This window comes from Rattus rattus, chromosome X, assembly GCF_011064425.1.
Source record: "Rattus rattus isolate New Zealand chromosome X, Rrattus_CSIRO_v1, whole genome shotgun sequence".
Taxonomy (NCBI): domain Eukaryota; kingdom Metazoa; phylum Chordata; class Mammalia; order Rodentia; family Muridae; genus Rattus; species Rattus rattus.
The window spans coordinates 78763681-78787235 of NC_046172.1; the positions used below are offsets into that span (position 1 = coordinate 78763681).

Genomic DNA, 23555 nt, shown 5'->3' on the forward strand with positions numbered 1-23555 from the left:
TTCACATGTTTGGTTGTGTTTTCCTATATTTCTTTAAGGGATTTTTGTGTTTCCTCTTTAAGTGCTTCTACTTGTTTACCTGTGTTTTCCTGCATTTCTTTAAGGGAGTTATTTATGTCCTTCTTAAAGTCCTATATAATTATCATGAAATGTGATTTTAAATCCAAATCTTGCTTTGAAGGTGTTCTGGGATATCCAGTATTTGCTTTGGTGCAAAAAAAATGGGTTATGATCATGCCAAGTAATCTTGGTTTCTGTTGCTCAGGGTCCTGTTCTTGCTTCTCACCATTTGCTTATCTCTGGTATAACTTGTCTTGCTGTCTTTGACAGTGACTTGACATTCCTGTAAGCCTGTGTGCTAGCACTCCTGAATATTGGCTTTCTCTCATCAGGATCTCAGTACAGAGAGCTGTGGGATGGGACCAGCTCAGGGCCCAGGTAGAAACTGGAAGGATCCTGTCCCAGACTGCTCCTTGATTCCTGTGTCCAGAGGGTTTCAGGTGGGTTTCTCTTGGGCCAGGAATGTGAGAAGTGGTGGTCTCCCCTGTGCTCTCAGGATTGTCTGCACTTCTGAGAGTCCAGCTCTTTCTCCCACTGCATCTGGGTACAGAGTGTTGTGGGACCAGGTTAGCTCTGGGCCCGGGTGAAAACAGGATGCAATGTAAAGTCTTAGAGAAATATAAAATATTTAATAACAGCTGTAATGTAAGCTAAATGGAAAACTCTAAGAGAGATAAAAATAAATTCATAAGGACACAGGATGCTGGGTGTGAAGTTGGGTGGATATATTATTCTGCAGAGTCTTGTGGAGTAGGTACTTTAGTAGGTCTCAGAAAGAAGAAATGATGTAACTACATCACTCTGAAGACTCTGAGATCAGGGTAAAGAGGGAGGTGGGAAGAGCATTAACTGCCCACAGCTTTTGCATGGAGAAGCTCTACTAACTGTATTCAGCCATCACAATGTTGCTATGCTCCTACTCAGTTTCTTCAGTTAGGCATTGCTCCAGTCATCAAAAACGCATTTAGGAATGATAATATTAGTATTTCTCAGCAGTGGATGTCATATGCTTTCAACATATTAGTCGAACTGCCAGGAGAGATCTGGAAGTGCAAAAATTTATTCCCCAGCATAAAGGAAGCAACTCTTTTTTTCTTAGAACATTAAATACTGTTTTCTTTTCCTCCAGTACTGTCGGAATCATTCATGGCTTCTTTGGGTAGCAGCTGAATTTGCAAGGGGTTCTGTCTCTTTACATGCACTCTTCTGCATTTGTAGTGTTTATCTTACTTTTATAGAATGGGTGGCCTGTGGATTGTAACCAACCTCTAGCAGGCCACTGTCTACCCTGTGTGGTTGTCGTGATGGGCAATTGGTTCAGAGAAGCTGAGTATGCTGTTTACTTCCTGTGACTTTATTAACATTGAATCACTGAGTCTAGTCGAACTCTGTTAACTTGGTGGTTTATAACATTTTTTGTTTGAATTTATTTTTACAGTCAAAAATATTTTTTGGTGAAATTGGAGATTTCCCAGGGCTTCATGCATTCTAGGGAAGTATATTACCATTGAAAGTTATCCCCCAGCCCTTTAAAATTTTTCTTTTGGGGACAGCAGAAGCCACCCAACCTGACTAGGTGTCACTACAAAAAATAAATGCAGGAACAAGAAGTATGAAAGATGGAGGAGCAAATCAGTGCATAGGCTGTGGAGAGAGAAAATATTGGAGTTGTGAAGGCAGTGACAGGGGTGAGAGTGAAGAATTCAATTGTGGCACATGTCCTTATCCAGTAGAGTCAGCGAGATAGTGTTCAGCAGCCTGGAGTTTATTCAGATGGAGACTCAGCTCCAAAAACATGCTGGTCCACCATGTGATTGACCTGGCTTAGGCAATATTGGAGGCTTGAGATGAGGAGTGTTTCAATTCCTCAGCTAGACTTTCTTGAGAGAACCAACAGTGTCCATGATCTCACCAAGTGCTATGTCAGGGTCTATGGTCCTAGTGAGGCTAAGGTCTATGTTAATGTCTGTGGATATTCATGGTCTGTGCTGTCACATTAAACTCCCTTGATGTCCATGGGTGTGCAGATGCAGGAAGCCATGTATCTCTGAGTGATCTTCATGGACACCTGAGGATATGGTGATATCTAGCTCATACTACCTCTAAGGGCCACGTCATGGTTGAAGTTTGTGGTACTACTACAACTCATGTCTATGTTCATGTCCATTTCCATGTGCATGTCTATGGCCAGTGTTACCAACAAAGACAATGCAGATATCCATGGTCGATACTGAAGTAGGAAGCCAGCATGTGGATGACTATGGGTTATGCTACAGCCAGGGGCAATATATCTTACTAAATAGCTGGTCCTGCCACCTGAAATCATGGTGATCTCTGTGGTCCAGGCTGCCTACAAGGGCCTTGTCTGGTGCATGATCCTATTGCTGCCTGTAGTTGTGTTTATGGTCTGTGGGGTGACTGAAAGCATATGGAAGGCCATGATACATTTTGCTGCTGAATGCGAAGAGCAGGCAAGCTACTTTGACACTGATAATGCCTTCAGACACACAGTTAAGAGGAACAGGGAAGGCCTCTATGCAAACCCCTACCACAGCTACCCCATACCCCAATAACAGCCAAAGCAAGAAGCCATTGAAAAGAATACTTAAAAACCGTGATAAGGATGGTCATGTGTAGTTCTTGATAAATGATGGCTTTCAGAGGGGTTGCAGCAGGAAAAACCTCAGTTTTTTTTTTTAAAGAAGCAGGCCACTGAAAATCTGACCTTGTTTCATTGAATATATAAATAACACAAACAGAATGTTTTTTTCTCTTATTTTTTGTTAGTGAATATCACAATGGTGGGGGCATGTCAGATACAGAAGAACTGGGAAGTAAGTGTGATTGAAGTATATCATGTGAATTTCCCATAGAATCAATCACATTATGTTTAAAAGGATTTAGATGAGATTTACAGTAGAAAAACTATACTCAAACCAAACAACCACACTATAACTCTTGTTTTTGGTTTTTTTGTTTTGGTTTTTTTTCTTGGCCTGTTTTGTTGTTGTTGTTGTTGTTGTTGTTTGTTTGTTTGTTTGTTTGTTTGACTGTTTGTTTGTTTGTTTTGTTTTTGGTTTCCTGAGAAAACACAATGAATATAGTAAGCATTTTCATACTTCTGGATGATGTTGTATTTGCAGGTTTTGTAGTGTACTGACTGATACATTGGATACTTTAGGTTAGCAACCTGACTGGAGAAGAATATTGTGATAGTTTGTATATGCTCAGCCACAGATGTAGCACTATTAGGAGGTGTGGACTTGTTGGAGTAGGTTTGACCTTGTTGGAGTAGGTGTGTCATTGAAGGCATGGGATTTAAGACCCTAGTCCTAGCTACCTGGAAGCAAGTCTTCTCCTAGTAGCCTTCAGATGAAGATGTAGAACTGTCAGCCCTGCCTGTACACTACCATTCTAGTGCCATGATAATAATGTACTGAACCTCTCAACCCATAAGACAGCCCCAATTAAATATTTTCCTTATAAGAGTGCCTTGGTCATGGTGTCTGTTCACAACAGTAAAAGTCTAAGACAGAGTTTTTAGTTGAAGCATGTGTTGACTTAAATGGTAGTGGTTGATATCCCTAAGACAATATCATCCTAAATTTCATGAATTGTACTGTAGAATATATCAGTCATCCCAAAAGAAACAGAGAACTAAGATCTAGAGAAACTGAAATAATCTTAAAGCATCTTGAAAACTACCTAGGTTCTGTTATAGCCAGGAGATCTGTAATCACAAAAGGTGACTTTTAGATGGGAGACAGGCTAAAGTATCCATGTTCTTGGTGAGACCCTTGTCTGTCCAACTGGTATAACAAATGGAGAGTGATAATTATGTTCAGAATCTAGTATTGGGTTAATTTTGGAAGAACAGCCTACTCTAAAGGACTTTGAAGGGGATGAAGTAGATTGTAGACTTGAAAGTAATATGGGATCATAAAAAGTATAGCTGGGGCAAGTGTTGCCCAAACTGTAGAACAGTAATACAGGGAATGAAAGCAAGGGTATTATTAGGTAGTAGGGATGGCTCCTAGAGCAAATGATATTATGTTCTATAAAGACATGGTTGCATCTGAAGCCCCTTTCACTTTAATGGGAGATGGTATTGTTCCAAATAGTGAATGTATCCGCTGTAACCAGTAAATATTTCCTCTTATGGATGCATGTGAATAAAACATAATTTGTCAACATTTTCTTGGTCTAGTTATCCTACATTGGATAGGACTAAAATTAGAGGGCATCTGAGGGCAACTTCAAAACTGACCTGAGAGCAATGTGGGACAAGTTTTGGAAATGGGCCATAAACATTGATGAATTAGTATGTGTATGAAAAATAGGATTAATTTGAATTTAGATGGATTTTAGGGCATCTGGTCCTCAACTGAACAAGGTCAGGAAGATGGCTTGGTTTGGAAACTGATAGAATTTTATTATACATGGTTTTTGCTTATATATTCACTTGCTTGCTTTTGAAGACCAGAGAGGTAGACAAAAATATTTTGTTTTGTTTTGATGAATTGAGGTTCCTTAACATTTTACTTGTCACCATTTGACTCCCTTAGAGCCTTTGAAAAAATGTCAGTCTTTATTGTCCCTCCTCATTGTAAAACACGGTCTCTTTGACCAAGATAAAAGTTGACTTCCCACTTGTGGGACCCAATTGCAGCTGCCTCATTGTTTTATGGCCCACTGAAAGATCCCAAAATGGCATCAGACCCACTGGAGATGGAATTAAAAATGATTATGAACCACTACATAAGGATGCTGGAAAACAGTATTACACATGCTTCTTTCGTTTTTTTTTTTTTTTTTCCGGAGTTGAGGACAGTACTACACATTCTTGACTGCTAACTGCTGAACCAGTTCTCCAGCCCTACAAGTAATAATTTCAATTAAGCATATACATATGCATATGTACGTGTGTGTATGTATGTGAGAGAGAGAGAGAGAGAGAGAGAGAGAGGGAGAGAGAGAGAGAGAGAGAGAGAGAGAGAGAGAGAGAGAGAGAGAGAGAGCTTTTGTAAAGATCAAGAAATTCAGATGATAGCTAGCTAGAGTGAATCAAGTAGATGTTACATATAAGTGCACTGAGGTTAGAACTTGAAAGTTTTAATAACCTTTGTACAGATATCTAGACTGTCAATTATCTTTACCATTTAGGATCCTAACTTTGTGATTGTATTTTATAATACAGAATTTTTCTTATGAAATGCATATTTTATATTCACCTTCTATTAAATATTTTCTCCAAGTTATAAGTTCTTGTTTTATATGCTTATATCTTGATACACAGAAATAAAATACAAATAAAACCTTTCTCAATTTACAAGAGTAGGCTGAATTTAAATAACATTTAAGATGTAATGCAAACTCAAGGTTAATTGTCAACACAATGTTGAATTATAAAGTATTTGTGACTTTTAGTTATTTTTAAAAAGTTATTTCACATGTGTGACATTGGACAGTCAACTATCTTATGGACAGGAAGAAACGGGACCAAAAATACATATACCAACATTTTTTAAATATTGAATCTACAATTTTAATTTCTTTATAAAAACCATTGCTCCCCTGAAGAAGAACTGGTTATTTTTCCTGGTGCGCTAAGAGAAAAGAAAGAATTTGGATATGGTCCTCCATCACTTCATTGTTTTTCTCTATATGTTTATTGGTAAAGTAAATTGACTAGAAAATATATTGTTAAGTCTTGCTTTCATACCCATGACCTAATACAAGTTCTTTAATTGTAGAAACTTTGTCAGTTTTAATTTAAGGTATCATTGATATGTAAGGACTTACTCTATATGCATAAATTGCATGTGTTGCTCTATTCACATCTTAAATTTTCATCTTTCTGGTTTTTTATGAACAAAATTTATTATTATTATTATTATTATTATTATTATTTACTAGTGCAAGTATGTGTGTGATATATGAGAAGATATGTATGGAAATTAGATAATTTCATAGAGTCATTTCTGACTTTTCACCTTGGTGTGAGAGTGTCAGGCTCATTTGGAAACTATATTTCCATGCTGATATATCTCAACAGCTCCATCTTTGGGGTTCATTTTTTCCATGTATTGTTATGGGATGATTCTAGTTCATTTCACACAGGGCAGGAATATGGCTTTGGGCTTGAGCTAAGGAAATGGACCCTGATTAAGAACATTTACATTTGAGTTAATTCAAAGCTCATAGCAGGCTCAGGTGAAGCATATGTGGCACCCCTTTTGTCTTGGTCATTCTGACTAGCCCTTAAAACGGTGTTTACTGGAGCCTCAGCTTGTCCTTGACCCAGAACTGATCTTATTATTCTGTATGTAATTAATGTGGTATAAAGGTATATTGGAAAATAAAACATCAGCTTCAGGCTTGAAACTCCATGGAGTCATGTTAAATGTTGTCTAAATGCCTTTTTTCTTTTTAATCTTCACTCTTACCCTGGAGAACCTGGTGACTGAGCTGACTTGTTCAGAGCTCCTTCTACTTCTATTTCGTGTAATATTTTGGACAATATTGGTATGAGGTCTTCTACGAAGGCCAGTTGGAGTTCTCCACTTAATACATCTGGTCCTGAGCTGTTTTTGGTTGGGAGACTTTTAATAAATGCTTCTTTTTTTTTTTGGAGTTATGGAACTGTTTAGTTGGTTTATCTGATCCTGATTTAACTTTGGTACCTGGTATCTATCTAGAAAATTGTCCATTTCCTCCAGATTTTCCAGTTTTTTTGAATATAGGCTTTTGAGGTAGAATCTGATGATATTTTGAATTTCCTCAGATTCTGTTGTTATGGCTTCCTTTCTATTTTTGATTTTGTTAATTTGGATATGCTCTCTGTTGGATACTACCCTCTGGTTAGTTTGCCTGAGAGATTATTTATTTTGTTGATTTTCTCAAAGAATCAGCTCCTGGTTTTGTTGATTCTTTGTATAGTACTTTTTGTTTCTACTTGGTTGATTTCAGCCCTGAGTTTGATTATTTCCTGCTGTCTATTCCTCTTGGATGTATTTGCTTTTGCTTCTGTTGTTGTTGTTGTTGTTGTTATTCTAGAACTTTTAGGTGTGCTGTCAACCTACTATATATGCTCTCTTCCGTTTCACTTTGGAGGAACTAAAAGCTCTGAGTTTTCCTTTTAGCACTACTTTCATTGTGTCCCATTAATTTGGGTATGCTCTGCCTGCATTTCATTAAATTCTAAAAAGTCTTAAATTTTTTTCTTTTATTTCTTCCTTGAAATTCTCACTGAGCATTTTTCTACTTCCATGTATGTGTGGGTTACTTTTTGTTTGTAATTGTTAATAAGGACAAATACCGTGATTATTGGTTATTGATAGGATGCATGGGATTTATTTCAATCTTTGTAACTGTTTGAATGTTTTTGTGACTAATTGCTACTGTAAATTTTGGAGAAGGTACCATGAGGGTGCTTAGAAGAAGGTATATTCTTTTGTTTTGGGATGAAATGTTATATAAAATATCTGTTAAAATACATTTGTTCTATAATTCGAAGTTGGTTCTCTATGTCTTTTATATTTCTTTGTGTTTTTTATCTATTTTATTTTTTTCATTTTGATAAGTGTCCTTTAGTTCAATTACTTATTGTACAACAGCAAACAATGTCTTTGTTACACTCTATGTACCATCTCTAATTTCCATTAATCATCAAAAGGCCTTTACACTACCTAAAGACTATACATGGACTGACCCTGGACTCTGACCTCATAGGTAGCAATGAATATCCTAGTAAGAGCACCAATGGAAGGAAGCCCTGGGTCCTGTTAAGACTGGGAACCCCAGTGAACTAGACTGTTGGGGAGGGCGGCAATGGGGGGAGGATGGGGAGGAATACCCATAAAAGAAGGGGGGGAGGGATGTTTACCTGGAAACAGGAAAGGGAATAACACTCAAAAGTGTATATAAGAAATACTCAAGTTAATAAAAAAAAAAAACCTTTTACAATGAAAAATGTAAAAGTAATTCAAAGAATGAAATTACAGCAAATTTCAAAGAAATATTATTAAAAATGTGTAGTTCCAGAAGTGATCTATAGATTCAATGCAATCTCCATTCAATTTTAATAACATTCAACACAGATATAGACTAACATTCTAAAATAAACACAGAAGGCCAAAGTGCCAAATAAAGGTTTCTAAGGACTAAAATAAAGGTTATCAAAATACTCAACTTCAACATCTAATAAATAATCACTGGACAACTATAGTATAATAGTGGCATAAATGTTGACACATTGAGCAAGTAAAATAGAAAATCCAAAATTAAGCCTTTGTAATTATGGTTATCTTTCATTCAAAAGAGTAAGAATATGCATTTAAAAGAATCAAGATATTTTTTCTACGAGTAGTTCTTGGAAAATAGGAAGAGATTGAAATTAGATCTCCTTTCATCTTGTTCAAACACAGATACAAATTGATCAAGATATTAAATGTAAGATATTCATCTTTGAAAGAGACTTGAGACAGAAAGGTAATCACAATAATGCCTTGGTATAGATACTTTTTAAATGGAATCCCAAAGACTCAGGATATAATGGCAAAAAAATGACAATGGTACTATATGAAATTACAAAGATTATATACAATGAAGAAAACAATAATTAAGTGTTAGCTGTATTTTTAGATTAGTTGTGCAGTTCCTGTCCAAGCATATTTTGTTAATATTTTTTTTAAATTTCTGTGTTTGCTAACATTTTATATTGCTATGAAATTCCTATTACTTTTTTTAACTAGGATTTTATTGCTATGAATAGACACCATGATCATATAAAGGACATTTAATTGGAGCTGGCTAACAGTTTCAGAGGTTCAGTCCATTATCATCATGGCAGGAGGCATGGCATCATGCAGGCAGACATGGTACTGAAGGAGCCAAGAGTTCGATATCTTGATTTGAAAGCAGCCAGAAGGAGACAATCATTTTTATTGGGTAGAGGGTGAGCATCGGAGGAGACCTCAAAGCTCACCCCAACAGTGACACGCTTTCTATAACAAGGCTACACCTATTCTAACAAGGTCATAGCTTCTAATAGTGCCACTCATTGAAACACATAAGTCTATGGGGGAGGAGCAAACCTATTCAAACTATCACAATAAGCATATAAAACTATTTGTAGATACTAACAAATTATCCCTTAAGAAGTTTATATAAGAGTTGAAAACTCGAATTTTCAAAAAATTGACAGTGGTCATAGATGAGCCAGTTCACTAAGGAAAAGGGTAAAGCTAATTTTTCATCTTAGCAAAACCCATAATCTACTACTTCAGTCATGCCACATGAAGTGTTCATTTAACGTGCTGAATGCATTTACCCTAAGACAGATTGATTCCTATCTTGTTACCTAGAAAAACATACTCTTTAGTTTAGGAATACTGTTTTATGTCCTTTTTCATTTTTATTGGTTATTTTATTTATGTACATTTCAAATGTTATCTCCTTTCCCAGTTTCCCCTCCACAAGCCCCGATCCTTTCCTCTCTGCCTTTATAAGGATGCTCCCCCACTTGGCCACCCACTCCTGCCTCAGCACCATAGAGTTCTCCTTCCCTGGTTCATCAAGCCTTTAAAGAACCAAGGGGCTCCCTTCCCAGTAATGCCAGATAAGGCAGTCATCTGCCACATAACCAGCTGGAGTCATGGCTCCCCTCTGTATACTCTTTGACTGGTGGTTTGGTCCCTGGGAGCTTTGGAGCATCTGGCTGATATTATTGTTTTTCCTATGGATTTGTGATCCCCTTCAGCTCCTCCAGTCCTTGCCCTAACTTCTGTATTGGAGTCCCTGCACTAAGCCTAATGTTTTGCCAAGGTCTAGCAGAGCCTCTCAGGGGACAGCTACAGCTGGGCTCCTGTCAGTAAGCACTTCTTGGCATCAGCAATAGTGTTTGGGTTTGGTTCCGCAGATCATGGATCCCTAGATGGAGCTTTCTCTGGATAGTCTTTTCTTCAATTTCTGCTCCACTCTTTGTCCATGTATTTCCTTTTGACAAGAGCTATTCTGGATTAAGTTGGGACGGTTGCCCCAACCTTTAACTGGGGAACTTGCCTATCCACTAGATCTGGTCTGTACATGTTCTATCTCCCTTTGGTGGGTATTTTGGCTAGAATACTCCCTGTTGGGTCCTGGGAACCTCTTGGTTCCCTGGCATCTGGGACTTTCTAGTGATTACTCCCAGTTCCCCCTCCCCCACTGCTACACACCTACTTGCAAATTCTGACCCTCTGTATTTTTGTCCCATCTCCTCCAATATCTGAACTGCTCCCGTTTTCCTCCCCTCCTCTTTTCCTTCAGATTCACTCTCCTCAACTTCCTAGACATTATTTTTCTTCCCCTTCTGAGTAGGGGACACTATAGCATCCATACTTTGAGGTGTGATCTTCTCTTCTTGGGTTTCTCTGTGGTCTGCGAATTGTACCTTGGTATTTTGAGCTTCTTTTGTTTAATATCCACTCATCAGTGAGTACATACCATATGTATTCTTTTCTGACTGGATTGCCTCACTCAGGATATTTTCTAGTTCCATTAATTTGCCTAAGAATTTCATAAGGTCATTGTTTTTAATAGCTGAGTGGTACTCCATTGTGTAAATATACCACATTTTCTATATCCATTCCTCTGTTAAAGGGCATTTGATTGTTTCCAGCTTCTAGCTATTATAAATAAGGCTGCTATTAGCATAGTAGAGCATATGTCCTTGTTATATTCTTGGAGCTTCATTTGAATATATAACCAGGAGTGGTGTAGCTTGGTCCTTAGGTAGAACTATTTCCAATTTTCTAAGTAAGTATCAGACTGATTTCCACAGTGTTTGTACAGCTTGCTATCCCACCATCAAGGGAAGAGTGTTCCTCTTTCTCCATATCCTTGCCAGCATCATCTGCCACCGGAGTTTTTTATCTTATCCATTCTAACTGGTGTAAGGTGGAATCTCAGGGTTGTTTTGATTTGAATTTTCTTGATGGCTAAGGATGTTGAACATTTCTTTAAGTGCTTCAGCCATCTGAGATGCCTCAGTTGAAAATTCTGTTTACCTCTGTCCCCCATTTTTAATAGGATTATTTGGTTCTCTAGAGTTTACCTTCTTTAGTTCTTTGCGTATTTTGGATGTTATTCCTCTACCAGATGTAGGGTTGGTAAAGATCTTTTCCCTATCTATGGATTGCTATTTTGTCCTATTGATAGTATCTATTGATTTCACTTGATCTTAGACAAAGGAACCAAAAGCATCCAGTGGAAAAAAGACAGCATTTTCAGCAAATGATGCAGGTTCAACTGGCAGTAAGTATGTATTAGAATGCAAATTGACCCATTCTTATCTCCTTTTACAAAGCTCACGTCCATAAAACGACATACAATTAATCCAATAGAAGAGAAAGTGGGAAAGAACCTTGAACACATTGGCACAGGGGAAAATTTCCTATACAGAACACCAATGGCTTATGCTCTAACATCAAAAATTGAAATTCCTATTAAATTTGTTCAACTATGTATACTTCTATATTGCACTGAGATTCTACAATAATTTAAAATATTTTGTCCTTTATTTCATCACTATTGCTTTATGTACAATGTTTTTTCTTCAAGGTTATCGCCATTGGGATACAATATGTTATCTGATTTTGATAATTTTCTAATGATATCATATTGGAATTTACCCAAGTACTAGATTATATGGCTATATTTTTTGTATGAAATTCCCCTAAGAATCTATTAAAGTTTAAGATTTATATGTAATGCTGTCATTAATTAGAATTGACACCACAATATATACTTTTTATAGTTCTTTAGCCAACACTATTTAGCAGGGATACTATTACAAGTTATTTGATGACACTGTGAAATCCAAGATTGAGCTCTTACTACAAAACACTGTTTCTAGCTGTGGTCTGGCTTAGCCTTTAGCAGATATTGATATCTTCTTCATACATATATTTAATCCTAAACAGTGAAGGTAAAGCTAGTCTTTAGAAAGAAGCAACCATGTTTGAACCTGGTGTCTAATCAAGTGCCAGACAAAGTGATGAATTGGCGATCGATTTGACCATATAGGATATATCCAACTCTTCCAAGAAGAGAGAGGAAATGAAAGCTATTTAAGGTAAAGAAGGAAAAAAAGAGAAGGCAGTTTACTGGGAGAGTTTACAGAGACAGGTTGAAGAGAAGGAACAAGCTGGACACATATAAAAGATAGAATGAGCCATAGAATGAGAAGAAACCATAAAATTAGAACACATTGCCAGAGTTAGTATTAGAACTAGCAGAGCAAAAATTCAGTGGCTAAAAGAGAATCTAGATTGAATCAGTCAGCTTGGAGAGGAGTTTGAGCCGGGACATTTGAATTAAAACAGATAACAGAGTTCATAAATAAAAAGAAATGGTGAGTTTATTTGCATTAAGTCTCAGAGGCTGAAAACATTCTACAGCTAGATATGGCTGCAGAGAGACTGAAAGCTTCCAGGAGTAGGCCTCGGTTAGCTGACTGAGACAGTAAGAATCAGAGAGACAATTACACCAAGGGAATAAACGTCACATTTAACAGGGTATATATAATCTCTATTGCTGTGGGAGTCAAAGTGACTCACTTTCTCAAGAAGCCATTGAAAGACAGAAAAATTGGCTTCATCTTCTGGTTCACACCTCTACCTACAATAGTAGACCTGCATTTCCTTTCCCATGACACAGCTCTGCCTGCATCCTTGCTTGCCTGTATCCACCCAGGACACCTAGGTGAGATATCCATGCCCCAATTCCCTGGTTGCTGGGTTCCTGATCAAGTCTTGCAACTCTGTGAGTTCTGCTCCTTCCCTATATACTGTCTTTTCTAGTCTGTACTTCTACCTGCAATTCCAGGTCTATACTTCATTTCATTAGACAATGTATGCATGTAACCCTGGAGTCCCGTTGTCCCACAGGACAGCAAGAGGCCCCAGCCATCAGGGACTACCAGGAAAGCCAACGCCACCAGCATCTAAATTGATAAAGGCCAACATAAGAACACAATCTATAAAAGCTAGGGCAATATGGCAACACCGTAACCCAGCTATACTACTAGAACAAGCCCTGGATACATTAACAACATTGAAGCACAAGAAAATGACCTTAAATCTAATCTTCTTAAGATCGTAGAGGACATTTAAGAGGAAATAAATCCCCTAAAGAAATACAGGGAAATACAATATTAAAAAGTTAGAGAACTTTAAAGAGGAAATGAAAAAATAAAGAAATACAGGGAAACATATTAAACAGGTAAAGGAAATGAATTAAACTGTTCAAGTCCTGAAAAGTGGAATCAATAAAGAAAAATGGAGGCAAACCTGGAGATGCAAAACCTTGCAAAGAGAACAGGAACTATAGACTCAAATATCATCAACAGAATACAAGAGAGAATAGAGAATCTCAGGAGTAGAAAATACAATAAAAGAAATTGATACATCAGTGGAAGAAAATGGTGAATCTAAAAACTTCCTGATACAAACATCCAGGAAATCTGAGGTACTATGTAAAGACCAAATAAGAATAATAGAAATAGAAGAGAAGATTCCCAGCTCAAAAGCACAGAAAACATCTTCAACAAAATCATGGAAAAATGTTCCTAAAGAAAGCAGACCTATCAAATTATACCTGAGATAGCAGAGACTCTAATAGCGGAAGGGTCTTGACAGAGGTCATACAGAGTGCAATTGACCAATGGATCACAGAAGTCAAAACAGTTTAAATTACTCAGCAAAATGTTCAATCGTCATAGATAGAGAAACGAAGAAATTCTGTAAAAAAAAAAAAAAAAAAACCAAATAAACAAATGAAGAAGCAAACAAACTTAAGCAATAACTTTCCACAATCCATCCTTACAGAATATACTACTAAAAATACCAACACAAGGAGGGTAACTTCAACCTTGAAAAGAAATGTATAATTACATACCAGCAAAATCAAAAGAGGAGAATATCTGTGTGTCTGTGTGTCTCACTGTCTCTCTTTCTCCCCCCTGTCTCTTAAACACACACACACACACACACACACACACACACACACACACACACACACACACACACGTACATGCACACACACACATGCACAAACATCACTAACATCAAAATAACAGGAACTAACAAATCACTGGTCATAAATATCTATCAACATCAATAAACTCAACTCAAAGATAAAAAGACACAGATTAACATATGGGGTGCTTAAGTAGGATTCATCATTCTGTTGCATAGAAGAAACAGATCTCAGCAAGAAAAATAGACACTACCTTGGAATAAAGTGTTGGACAAGTTTTTCTGATCAAAGAGAACCAAGAAACATGTAGGAGTTGACATTCTAATATCTAACAAAATAAACATTCAGTCAAAAGTAAGCAAAAGAGATTGGGAAGGACACTTGTCTTAGTCAGGGTCTTATTGCTCTGAACACACACCATGACAAATAAAAGCTTTATAAAAGACGACATTTAATTGGGGCTGCCTTACAGGGTCAGAGGTTCAGTACATTATCATTAAATGGGAATATAACAGCATCCAGGCAGGCATGGGGCAGGAGGGCTGAGTTCTAAGCTTTACTTGCAAAGGAAGTCAGGAACAGACTTGCATCCTGGGAGGAGGGAGATAGGAGGAAGGTCTCCAAAGCCAAACCGACAGTGACACACTTCCTCCAACAAGGCCACACCTTCTAGTAATTGTGCCACGCCCTGGGCCAAGCATGTACAAACCATCCACACTCACCCTGGGCCAAGCATGTGCAAATCATCATATTCCACTCCCCTAGTGTACACAGGCTTGTTTAAACACTTGAATCTACAGGCCATACCTAAACTTATCATAATAAAAAAGTACATTTAGTTCAACTTGCAAAGTCCCCTTAGTCTATAGCAGTAACAACAATGTTCAAAGTCCAAAGTCTCTTCCAAGATCCATCTAATCACTTAACTGGAATCCCCAAATTAAGACTGGCTACAAGCTGGGCAAACTCCAAACTCAGCCATGTCTGATGTCAAAGTGGTCTTCAGATCTTCAACTCCTTTTCATCTTTGTTGACAACAACAAATTTCTTTCTCCTGAACAAATTTCCACTCCCTGTTGGTAGCTTTCCTCAGCAGATAGCCTGTGACTTTGGCATCTTTAACATTTTTGTGTCTTCAATATTCCAGCTTGTTTCAATACTGGGATCCACACATGATCCTCCAAAGGACTGGCTTCACTCCTCCAGCTCTCCCCTCTGTAGCAGTTTAACTTCAGGTTGATCTACACTACACTGTTGCTGTTGTTCTTGGTGATCATCCCATAGTTCTTGTGTCTCCAATACACTGGGGTCTTCCATTGCATCTAGGCTTCACCAATTGCCTCTCCTAGGTTCTTTTCATGGTGCCAAGCCTCAACTCCTTTGCCTGACCTCTTCAGTCCTGGGCATCAACTGCAACTGAGGGTGCACCTTCACCAATAACCCTCCACAACCTCTTACAGTACCCAGCCTCAGCTTCTCTTCATGACCTCTTAATGCCTTCAAAACCAGTACCACCTGAGTGACTCTTGCACAATACCAAGTTCAGCCACAGCATGAGGTACAACCTTGGCATCTCTGGAATACAGCTCTCAAAAAGCACTTCCCAGAAGATTTTATCTCAGTGATGCTGTTCTATTTTTTAGCTCCAGCTAATCAGCATCAATTGTGACCTTTTCCTCTTGAATATAAAGCCAGAGACACATGGCTGAAGCTGCTGAATTCTGCTGCTTGCTGGAGTTGAAACATGGCCCCCTTGTTCTATTACATTAACACTAGTTTGCTCTTTTCTAACTCCTTCACTGCCTAAACTTGGCTATCCTGGATCTTGCTCTGTAGATTGACATTGAATTTAGAGATCTGTATGCCTGTCTTCTTGGATTAAAGGTCTGTACTTAATTGCCTGGAGGTAACTTAGCTGGGTGGGATCTTTCTCCAAGGTCATTACTCCCTTAATTCTATTTAATATTCTTGATCGCAGGATTCAACTCCATTTCACTTCTAGGTGTCCCTTTAATATTCGATCCATATATTTTGTATTTTTTCCTTTTTCAACGTCCCTTTTTTCATTAAAATGCCCTTCATGAGACTTAACCAGAGAGCTAAATCTATGATGGGTGCTTCTGAGACTTCCTTTGTCAATTTAATTAATCTGAGTTTTTTGAACTTAGCCTCAGGCCGACTCTTTAAACAAGGGCAAAAAGCCGCCACATTATTCACCAATATACCACAAAAAGCAGTCTTTACAGAACATATTGAAATTCTTCTCCTCTGAAACCTCTTGGGCCAGGACTGACTAATTCAAATCACCCTCAGTAACAAAGATTTCTTCATTCCTACAAGATAGCCAATTAAGTGTCCCCGCCAGCGGGAACCCAGTTATTCATGGTCCCGAAGAGGCTTTCTACCTGTGGGCCAAAATGGGGGGGAAGAGATGGAGACCAAGCAAAAATTCTGTTGTCAAGGTCTCATTTATTGGGATGAACTTTACAGCTTTTAAGGCTTTCAGGTAGGGGGAGTGACCTTTGTGAAATATGAAGGAGGGGGAGATGAGGGTATAGGCAGTGATAGCTGGAGGCAGAGAAGTCAGGCGATGAGGTCAGGTGGTGGAGACACTGGGTGTAGACTGAGGAGATAACTAGTATCTGCTTTCGAGCTGAGGCATCCAGAATGTTATCTTCCTGTGCCTTTAAATTCATGGGAGAGGCTTTGTCCAACAATCTTAAGACTTATGGCAGTCATCTTAGGGGTGAGTCTCTGTGGCAAAACAGCCCAGAGTCACCTAGCCACTTTGAGCCAAGCAGTTCAAAAAGCAGCTAGGCCCAAATCCAATATGGCTCCATGCAATTAAGCCCCATTTAAAGCATTCCACTGCTTTCCAAATCCAAATTCCCAAGATCCACATATTCCAACCAAAAGCATGATCAGGGCCTATCACAGCAATACCCCAGTTTCTGATACCGACTTCTGTCTTAGGATCTTATTGCTGTGAACACTCACTATGACCAACTTAAGTTTATAAAGAACAACATTTAATTGGGACTGGCTTACAGGGTCAGAGGTTCAGTCCATTATCATCAAGGTGGGAGCACGACAACATCCAGGCAGGCATGGGGCAGGAGCTGAGTTCTACATCTTCACCCAAAGGAGGCCAGGAACAGACTCAGCATCTTAGGAGGATCTAAGAGAAGGGTCTCCAAGCCCACCCCACAGTGACAAACTTCCTCCAACAATGCCAAACCTTCTAATTGTGCTACTCCCTGGGCCAAGCATATGCAAACCATCACAGCACTTTATGTTCATCACAGAAAAAATCCAACAAGATGACATTTTTATTCTGAACATATTACTAAAGCTTAAATTATACACTAAACCCTGTACATTAATAGCGGAAAACATCAACTCCCAACTCTCACCAATGGACAAGTCATCAAAACAGAAACTAAACAGATACATTATAAAACTAACATGTAATGGATGGATCAAATGGACCTAACAGATATGTAAAGAACATTTTAATTACTCAGAAAATACTTTCTTCTCAGCATCTCATAGATATTTCTCCAGAGCAAGCCTCAAAAGATAAAAGAGGATTGAAAGAACCTTTGCATCTTATCAGATCATAATGGATTGGAACTGAAAATCAACAACAACAGAGACAATAGAAAGGCTACAAACTCATAGGAACTGAACAACTCTCTCAATGACCCCTGGTCAAAGAAGAAAGAAAAACATCAAAGGCTTTCTAGAAATCAATGACAATGAAGGAACAACATACCAAACTTATTGGAATCCATTAAAAACAGTGCAAAGAGGAAAGTTTATAGCACTAAGTGTCTTCATATAGAAATTGGAACAGCATACATGAAAGTTCTAGAGCATGAAGATGCAAACACATGCCAGAAGAGTAGAAGACAGTAAATAATCAAAATCAGGGCTGAAATCAATTAGAAACAAAGAGAAGACAAAAACAATCAACAAAACCAATATCTGAATATTTGAGAAAATGAATGAGATGGACAAATCCTTACCCAAACTAACTACAAGTCAGAGAGACAGTATCCAAATTAAAATAATCAAATATAAAAAAGAGACATAACAACTGACACTGGGGAAATCATATATATATATATATATATATATATATATATATATATATATATATATATAATTAGGTCTGCCTTCTAAAGCCTGTCGTCTTCCACAAAACTGAAAAATGGATCATTTTTTGATTAATGCCATTTCCTAAATTAAGATCAGATAAACTACTTAAATATTACTATAATCCCTGGGGAAGTAGACACATTCAATAAAAGACTCACAACCAAAAAAGGCCTAGGTCCACATTGTTTTAGCACAGAATTCTACCAGAATTTCAAAGAAGACTCACGAACTTAATTCAAAAGCACATCTTGTATATCATCAACCATGATGTAAGGGTGGTTCAAAATATAAAAATCCATTAGTGCAATACACTATATAAATAAACTGCAAAAAGCACATAATCAGCTCTTTAGATGAAGTGAAAGCCTTTGACAAAATCAAAATGTCTACATGTTAAGAGACATAGAGAGATCAGTGATATATGGAACATACCTAAACACAATAAAGACAATACACTGCAAGCCAGTAGCTAACATTAAATTAAGTGGAGAAAATCTTAAGGCAATTCCACTGAAATCAGGACAAGACTCACTGTCCACTCCCTCCTCATCTATTCAAAATACTTGAATTCTGGCCAGAGCAAAAAGAAAATGAAAGGAGATCAAGGGAATACAAATTGGAAAGGAAGAATTCTAAGTATTTGTAGGGAGCCATATTGGATTTGGGCATGGCTGTTTTGTGACTGTATAGCTCAAAGTGGCTACGTGACTCTTGGCCACACATACTCCTCTAAGATGACTGCCATAAAGCCTCGAGATTGTGGGACAAAGGCCTCTCCCATGAATTTACGGCACAGGAAGATAACATTCACAGGATGCTTCAGCCCTAAGCAAAAATCAGTTATCTCCTGAGTCAACACCTGGTGTCTCCACTGCCTGACCTCATCCGTCTACCCCTGACCTCTTTGCCTCCAGCTCTCCACTGCCTATACCCTCATCTCACCCTCCATCCTTCGTGTTTCACAAAGGTACCTACCTGAAAGCCTTAAAAGCTGTAACGTTCATCCCAATAAACGAGATCTTGACAATAGAATCTTGCTTGGTCTCCTTCTTCTCTCACCCCCCTTTGGCCCAAGGGTAACACCCCTTCGGAAGCCTGAATAACTGAACCTGCTGGACCGGTCAAGTGGTGCCCGAACACAGGGACCCCGAAGTACGGCCAACTACAGGACGACGGAGACAGGAGATCTGCTGAGAGATTGAGGACTCTTTAGGCTGCATCGCTCGTGCATCGCTGGAGAGGGAGGTAAGACCAGTCGAATAAGTGTCGTCCCATTGCTATGGGGAAGACATTGTCTAAGGAAGCTTGTTTCATAAGAGAAATCAAGCGTTTACTCAGGGAGAGAGGAATAAGAGTTAAGAAAAAGAATTTAATCAATTTTTTTTTGTTTCGTAGATGAAAAATGTCCTTGGTTAATTTTAAGAGGCCCTGATATTCACCCCCTTACTTGGAATAAGGTTGGTCAGGAGTTTAATAAGCTTTTGAAAGCCGGCAACCCAGTGTCTGCGGCTTTTTTCAATTACTGGGGTATCATTACAGACATTATAATAGATGCTGAGGAAGGAGGCAAGAGTGCCCGCCTCTTGGCTGTCATAGAGCACTTCTTACAAGCCTCGCGGCTGGTGTCACATAACAGTGAAAAAGAAAACAGGAAGCCGAATTCTCCTTGCCCTTCCATTGTTATTGATATGCCTGGGGATGAGGGACATTCCTCATCCAAAGCCTTACACTCTCTAGAAGACCCCAAGATGTCCAGAAATTCAAAACCATTATCCTTCTCTTAAAAATTTTCTGGGAAAACAAATGCTCTGGGTCAGGTCTAGATCCGCCTCTGAGGCGAATTAGAGAGGAAGCTGCAGTGTAAGGAATTAGAGGAGGAAGCTGCCAAATATGAAAAAGAAAGATATGGTCCCGGGCCAGAGGACTCGGATCTTCTTCATTAGGAGGTCTGGCCCTGTCTGCCTCCCTATCTACCCCCTATGTCGTCAGCCCACCTGCACCTCTGCAATGATGATTGGAGGGGACTAGACTGCACTTCAAGCTTTAAAAGAAACAGATCTTACCTACAGCAGGGTGGGGATGCCCATTGAAAATCCATAATTTCCCCACAAGAGACCATGACTAAGGGACAGACCCAAAAAGGGCCAGCTAAGGCGGTAGATTTCCCAGTTATGACAAGGGCAGGAACAAGCCAGGGATGATCTGGGTTAACAGTACTATGTTGGCCAGGGATGGGACCTACTAATAGTGACCATAATGAACAAGAAAGTGAAGAAGAAAAAATGATTATGAGGGAGGGACCCTCAGATTCAGAGGAGAAAGCCCTGATCAGAATGAGGGTGGGACCTCGTGTCCTGTATACAAGAAACTTAATCTCAAACACATAAAGGAATTACATTCCGCTGTTAAAAATTATGGTATGAATGCCCCTTTTATCTTGGCTATCCTAGAAGGACTTGTGGGGTCTGGGTATTTGACCCCTAGTGAATGGACCAAGGTGGTATAATCTGTCCTCACTAGAAGACAATATTTGACTTGGAAATCTGAATTTATAGTTAGAGCAGAGAGCCTTGCTGCTAGAAACAGAAATCTTCCTCTAAGTAAAACTATGTGGGAGGGGCTCATTCTCCTCCGAGGAAAAACAGCTGGGGCTGTCTCCGGGTGTGCTCGCACAAACGCGCAGGCGACTTTGTCCGATTGGAGAGCAGTCTCCGCTACAGGGGCGCTCACCCACCCCCTTAACCAAAATAATCCAGGGAGCACAAGAGCCCTACGCTCAATTTGTAGGGAGACTACAAGCAGCTGAAAAAATCCTGGGTCAAAATGAAAGTGAATGGCTATAAATTAGACGAAACTGCTAGAACATGCCCCAACCCAGTGGGCAAGCGCCCTTGAAACAAAACCAAAGACCTTGATATCCCAGGCATGATTAAACTTTGCAAAAGATGTCGGCTCTTTTTCTGCCAAGTATTTAAATCTATCAGCTAGCAGTTGGGCTGTGTTCCAAAAACTGGAGATTCTGGTCACCCTAGAGGCAAAACATGTTTCAAATGTGGACAACCGGTCATTTTTGCTGAGAATGCAACACCCAAAAACCTAGCCAGTCCCCAAACCCTGCTGGATGGCCCTGCCCCGGGGGTTTATCCGCGCTGCTGCAGAGGCCGTCACTGGGTCCAGGGAATGTCGGTCTAAGACTGGCGCTAATGGGCAAACCCTCCCTGGGTCCAGGGGAAATGAGGGGGGGAGCCACAATGGGCCCCTATCCACAGGTGACCACCGCCCCCCAAGTGCAACATCAAGCTCCTGCAACCCCCATACCGAGGCACGCAGCAGCAGGAAGCACAGGAGTGGACCTGTGTTCCTCCACCACCACCAGGATTATAACCCTGAGGAAGGGACTATTATCATAGAATCTGGAAAGTTTGGGCCCCTGCTGCCTGGCATGTTTTTCCTAATAATTGGGCGAGCCTCAAGTGCTCTTCAAGGACTTGTCATCCTTCCCTCTGTAATAGATGCTGATTATTCTGGGGAGATTAAATTTCTAGCCACTGCCACGTAGGGCCCCTTAACGCTTAGAGCTGGACAACGCATTGCACAAGCCTTACCGCTTCCCTTCATGGGGCAGTTCCTTCATAAAGAAAAAGGTCGTGGTTCTTCCTTCCCTGGTTCTTCAGATGTTTATTGGGTTCAAAAATTAACTGATGAAAGACCCATGATGTCTCTTTGGCTCTATGGCAAACAGTGCTCTCCTCTAGACACTGGCCCTCAACCTGGCCCCTTAAGACTACCGCCACACATTTAAAAGGGATAGGTCAAACACAGGATAAACTCCAAAGCTCAAAGCTCCTGATCTGGAAAGATGAAGAGAATAATACAGGCACAGTTAGGCCGTTTGTAGTTTCTGGACTCCCTGTTAACCTCTGGGGAAGGGATATTCTTTCCCAGATGGGGGCGATGACGTGTAGTCCCAATGAGGTCATTACTAACCAAATGTTAAGGATAGGATTTCTCCCTGGAAAAGGATTAGGTAGAAATGAACAGGGAATCACAGAACCCTTGACTCCCATGCCCAAAACAGATAGAGGAGGTTTAGGAGCAGACCTTTTTTCATAGAGACCGCTGTTCCTCCTGCACTCCAGGCTGATTAAATATCTTGGAAGTCAAATGATCCAGTCTGGATCGATCAGTGGTCCATGACTCAAAAAGGTTCAAGCGGTCCTACAGTTGGTGCCAGAACAATTATTACAAGGGCACCTTGACAGTCCACTTCATGGAACACCCCCTATTTTGTCATAAAAAAAGAAAAAAAAGGTTCTTGGAGATTGTTACAAGACCTTGAGGCGGTTAAAAAACTATGGTCCCTATGGGGGCCTACAACCTGTTTGCCTTCTCCAATAGCTATTCTAGAGACTTTTTATAAAATAGTTATTAATATAAAAAAGATTGTTTCTTTTCTATTCCCCTTCATGGGAGGATTGTGCCTTACGCTTTGCCTTTTCTATCCTGTCATTAACCATGTGGGCCCCTAATCCCCCTTTCAGTGGCCTTTTACCACAGGGGATGGCTAATAGCCCCACCCTGTGTCAAAGATATGTGGCCCAAACTATAGATCCAATAAGGCTGCGTTTCCCCTCCGCTTAAATCATCCATTACATAGATGATATTTTGATTTCCTCCGCTTGTTTAACAGGAAACTAAAAAACTAACCCAAATTATTGTTTTGGCCTTACAAAAACGGGGTTTCACCATTGCCCCTGAAAAAAATTCAGACACAATATCCCTTTTTGTTCCTTGGATTCCAATTAGAACCTATCCATTTATTCTCAAAAGCTAACAATTAGAAGATTGCAGCTACATAGCTTAAATGATTTTCAAAAACTTTTGGGTGATATTAATTGGCTTAGACCTTACCTTAAGCTAACCACTGGTGATTTAAAACCTCTATTTGCAATTCTGAGGTGTAGCCCTGATCCTAATTCCATTAGGCTTCTAACTCCCGAGGCTGAAAAGTCCCTACTAAAGGTTGAACAGGCTATCAGCCAACAATTCATAAATTGATTCTGCCCCTCAGACACTATATCTGATCCTTTTTGCAACAAAGTTTACCCCCACAGGCCTCCTACGTAAGATAATCTGTCCCCGCCAGCGAGACCCAGTTATTCAGGGTCCCGAAGGGCCTTCTACCTGTGGGCAAAATGAGGTGAAGACCAAGCAAGAATTCTGTTGTCAAGGTCACCGTTTATTGGGATGAAGCATTACAGCTGAAAACTTTCAGGTAGGGAGTGACCTTTGTGAAATATGAAGGAGGGGGGAGA

At 39.4% G+C, this 23555-nt stretch overlaps 1 protein-coding gene across 1 annotated transcript in view; it reads right to left on the bottom strand.

Annotated features, from left to right (window-relative positions):
- Positions 1-19361: 19361 nt before the first annotated feature.
- LOC116888008 (fibronectin type III domain containing protein 3C1-like) overlaps positions 19362-23555 on the bottom strand; it is a 31380-nt gene continuing 27186 nt past the window's right edge. The window contains 1 exon segment of the mRNA XM_032889426.1: positions 19362-19517. Within this exon segment, the coding sequence (XP_032745317.1) occupies positions 19362-19517 (156 nt within the window).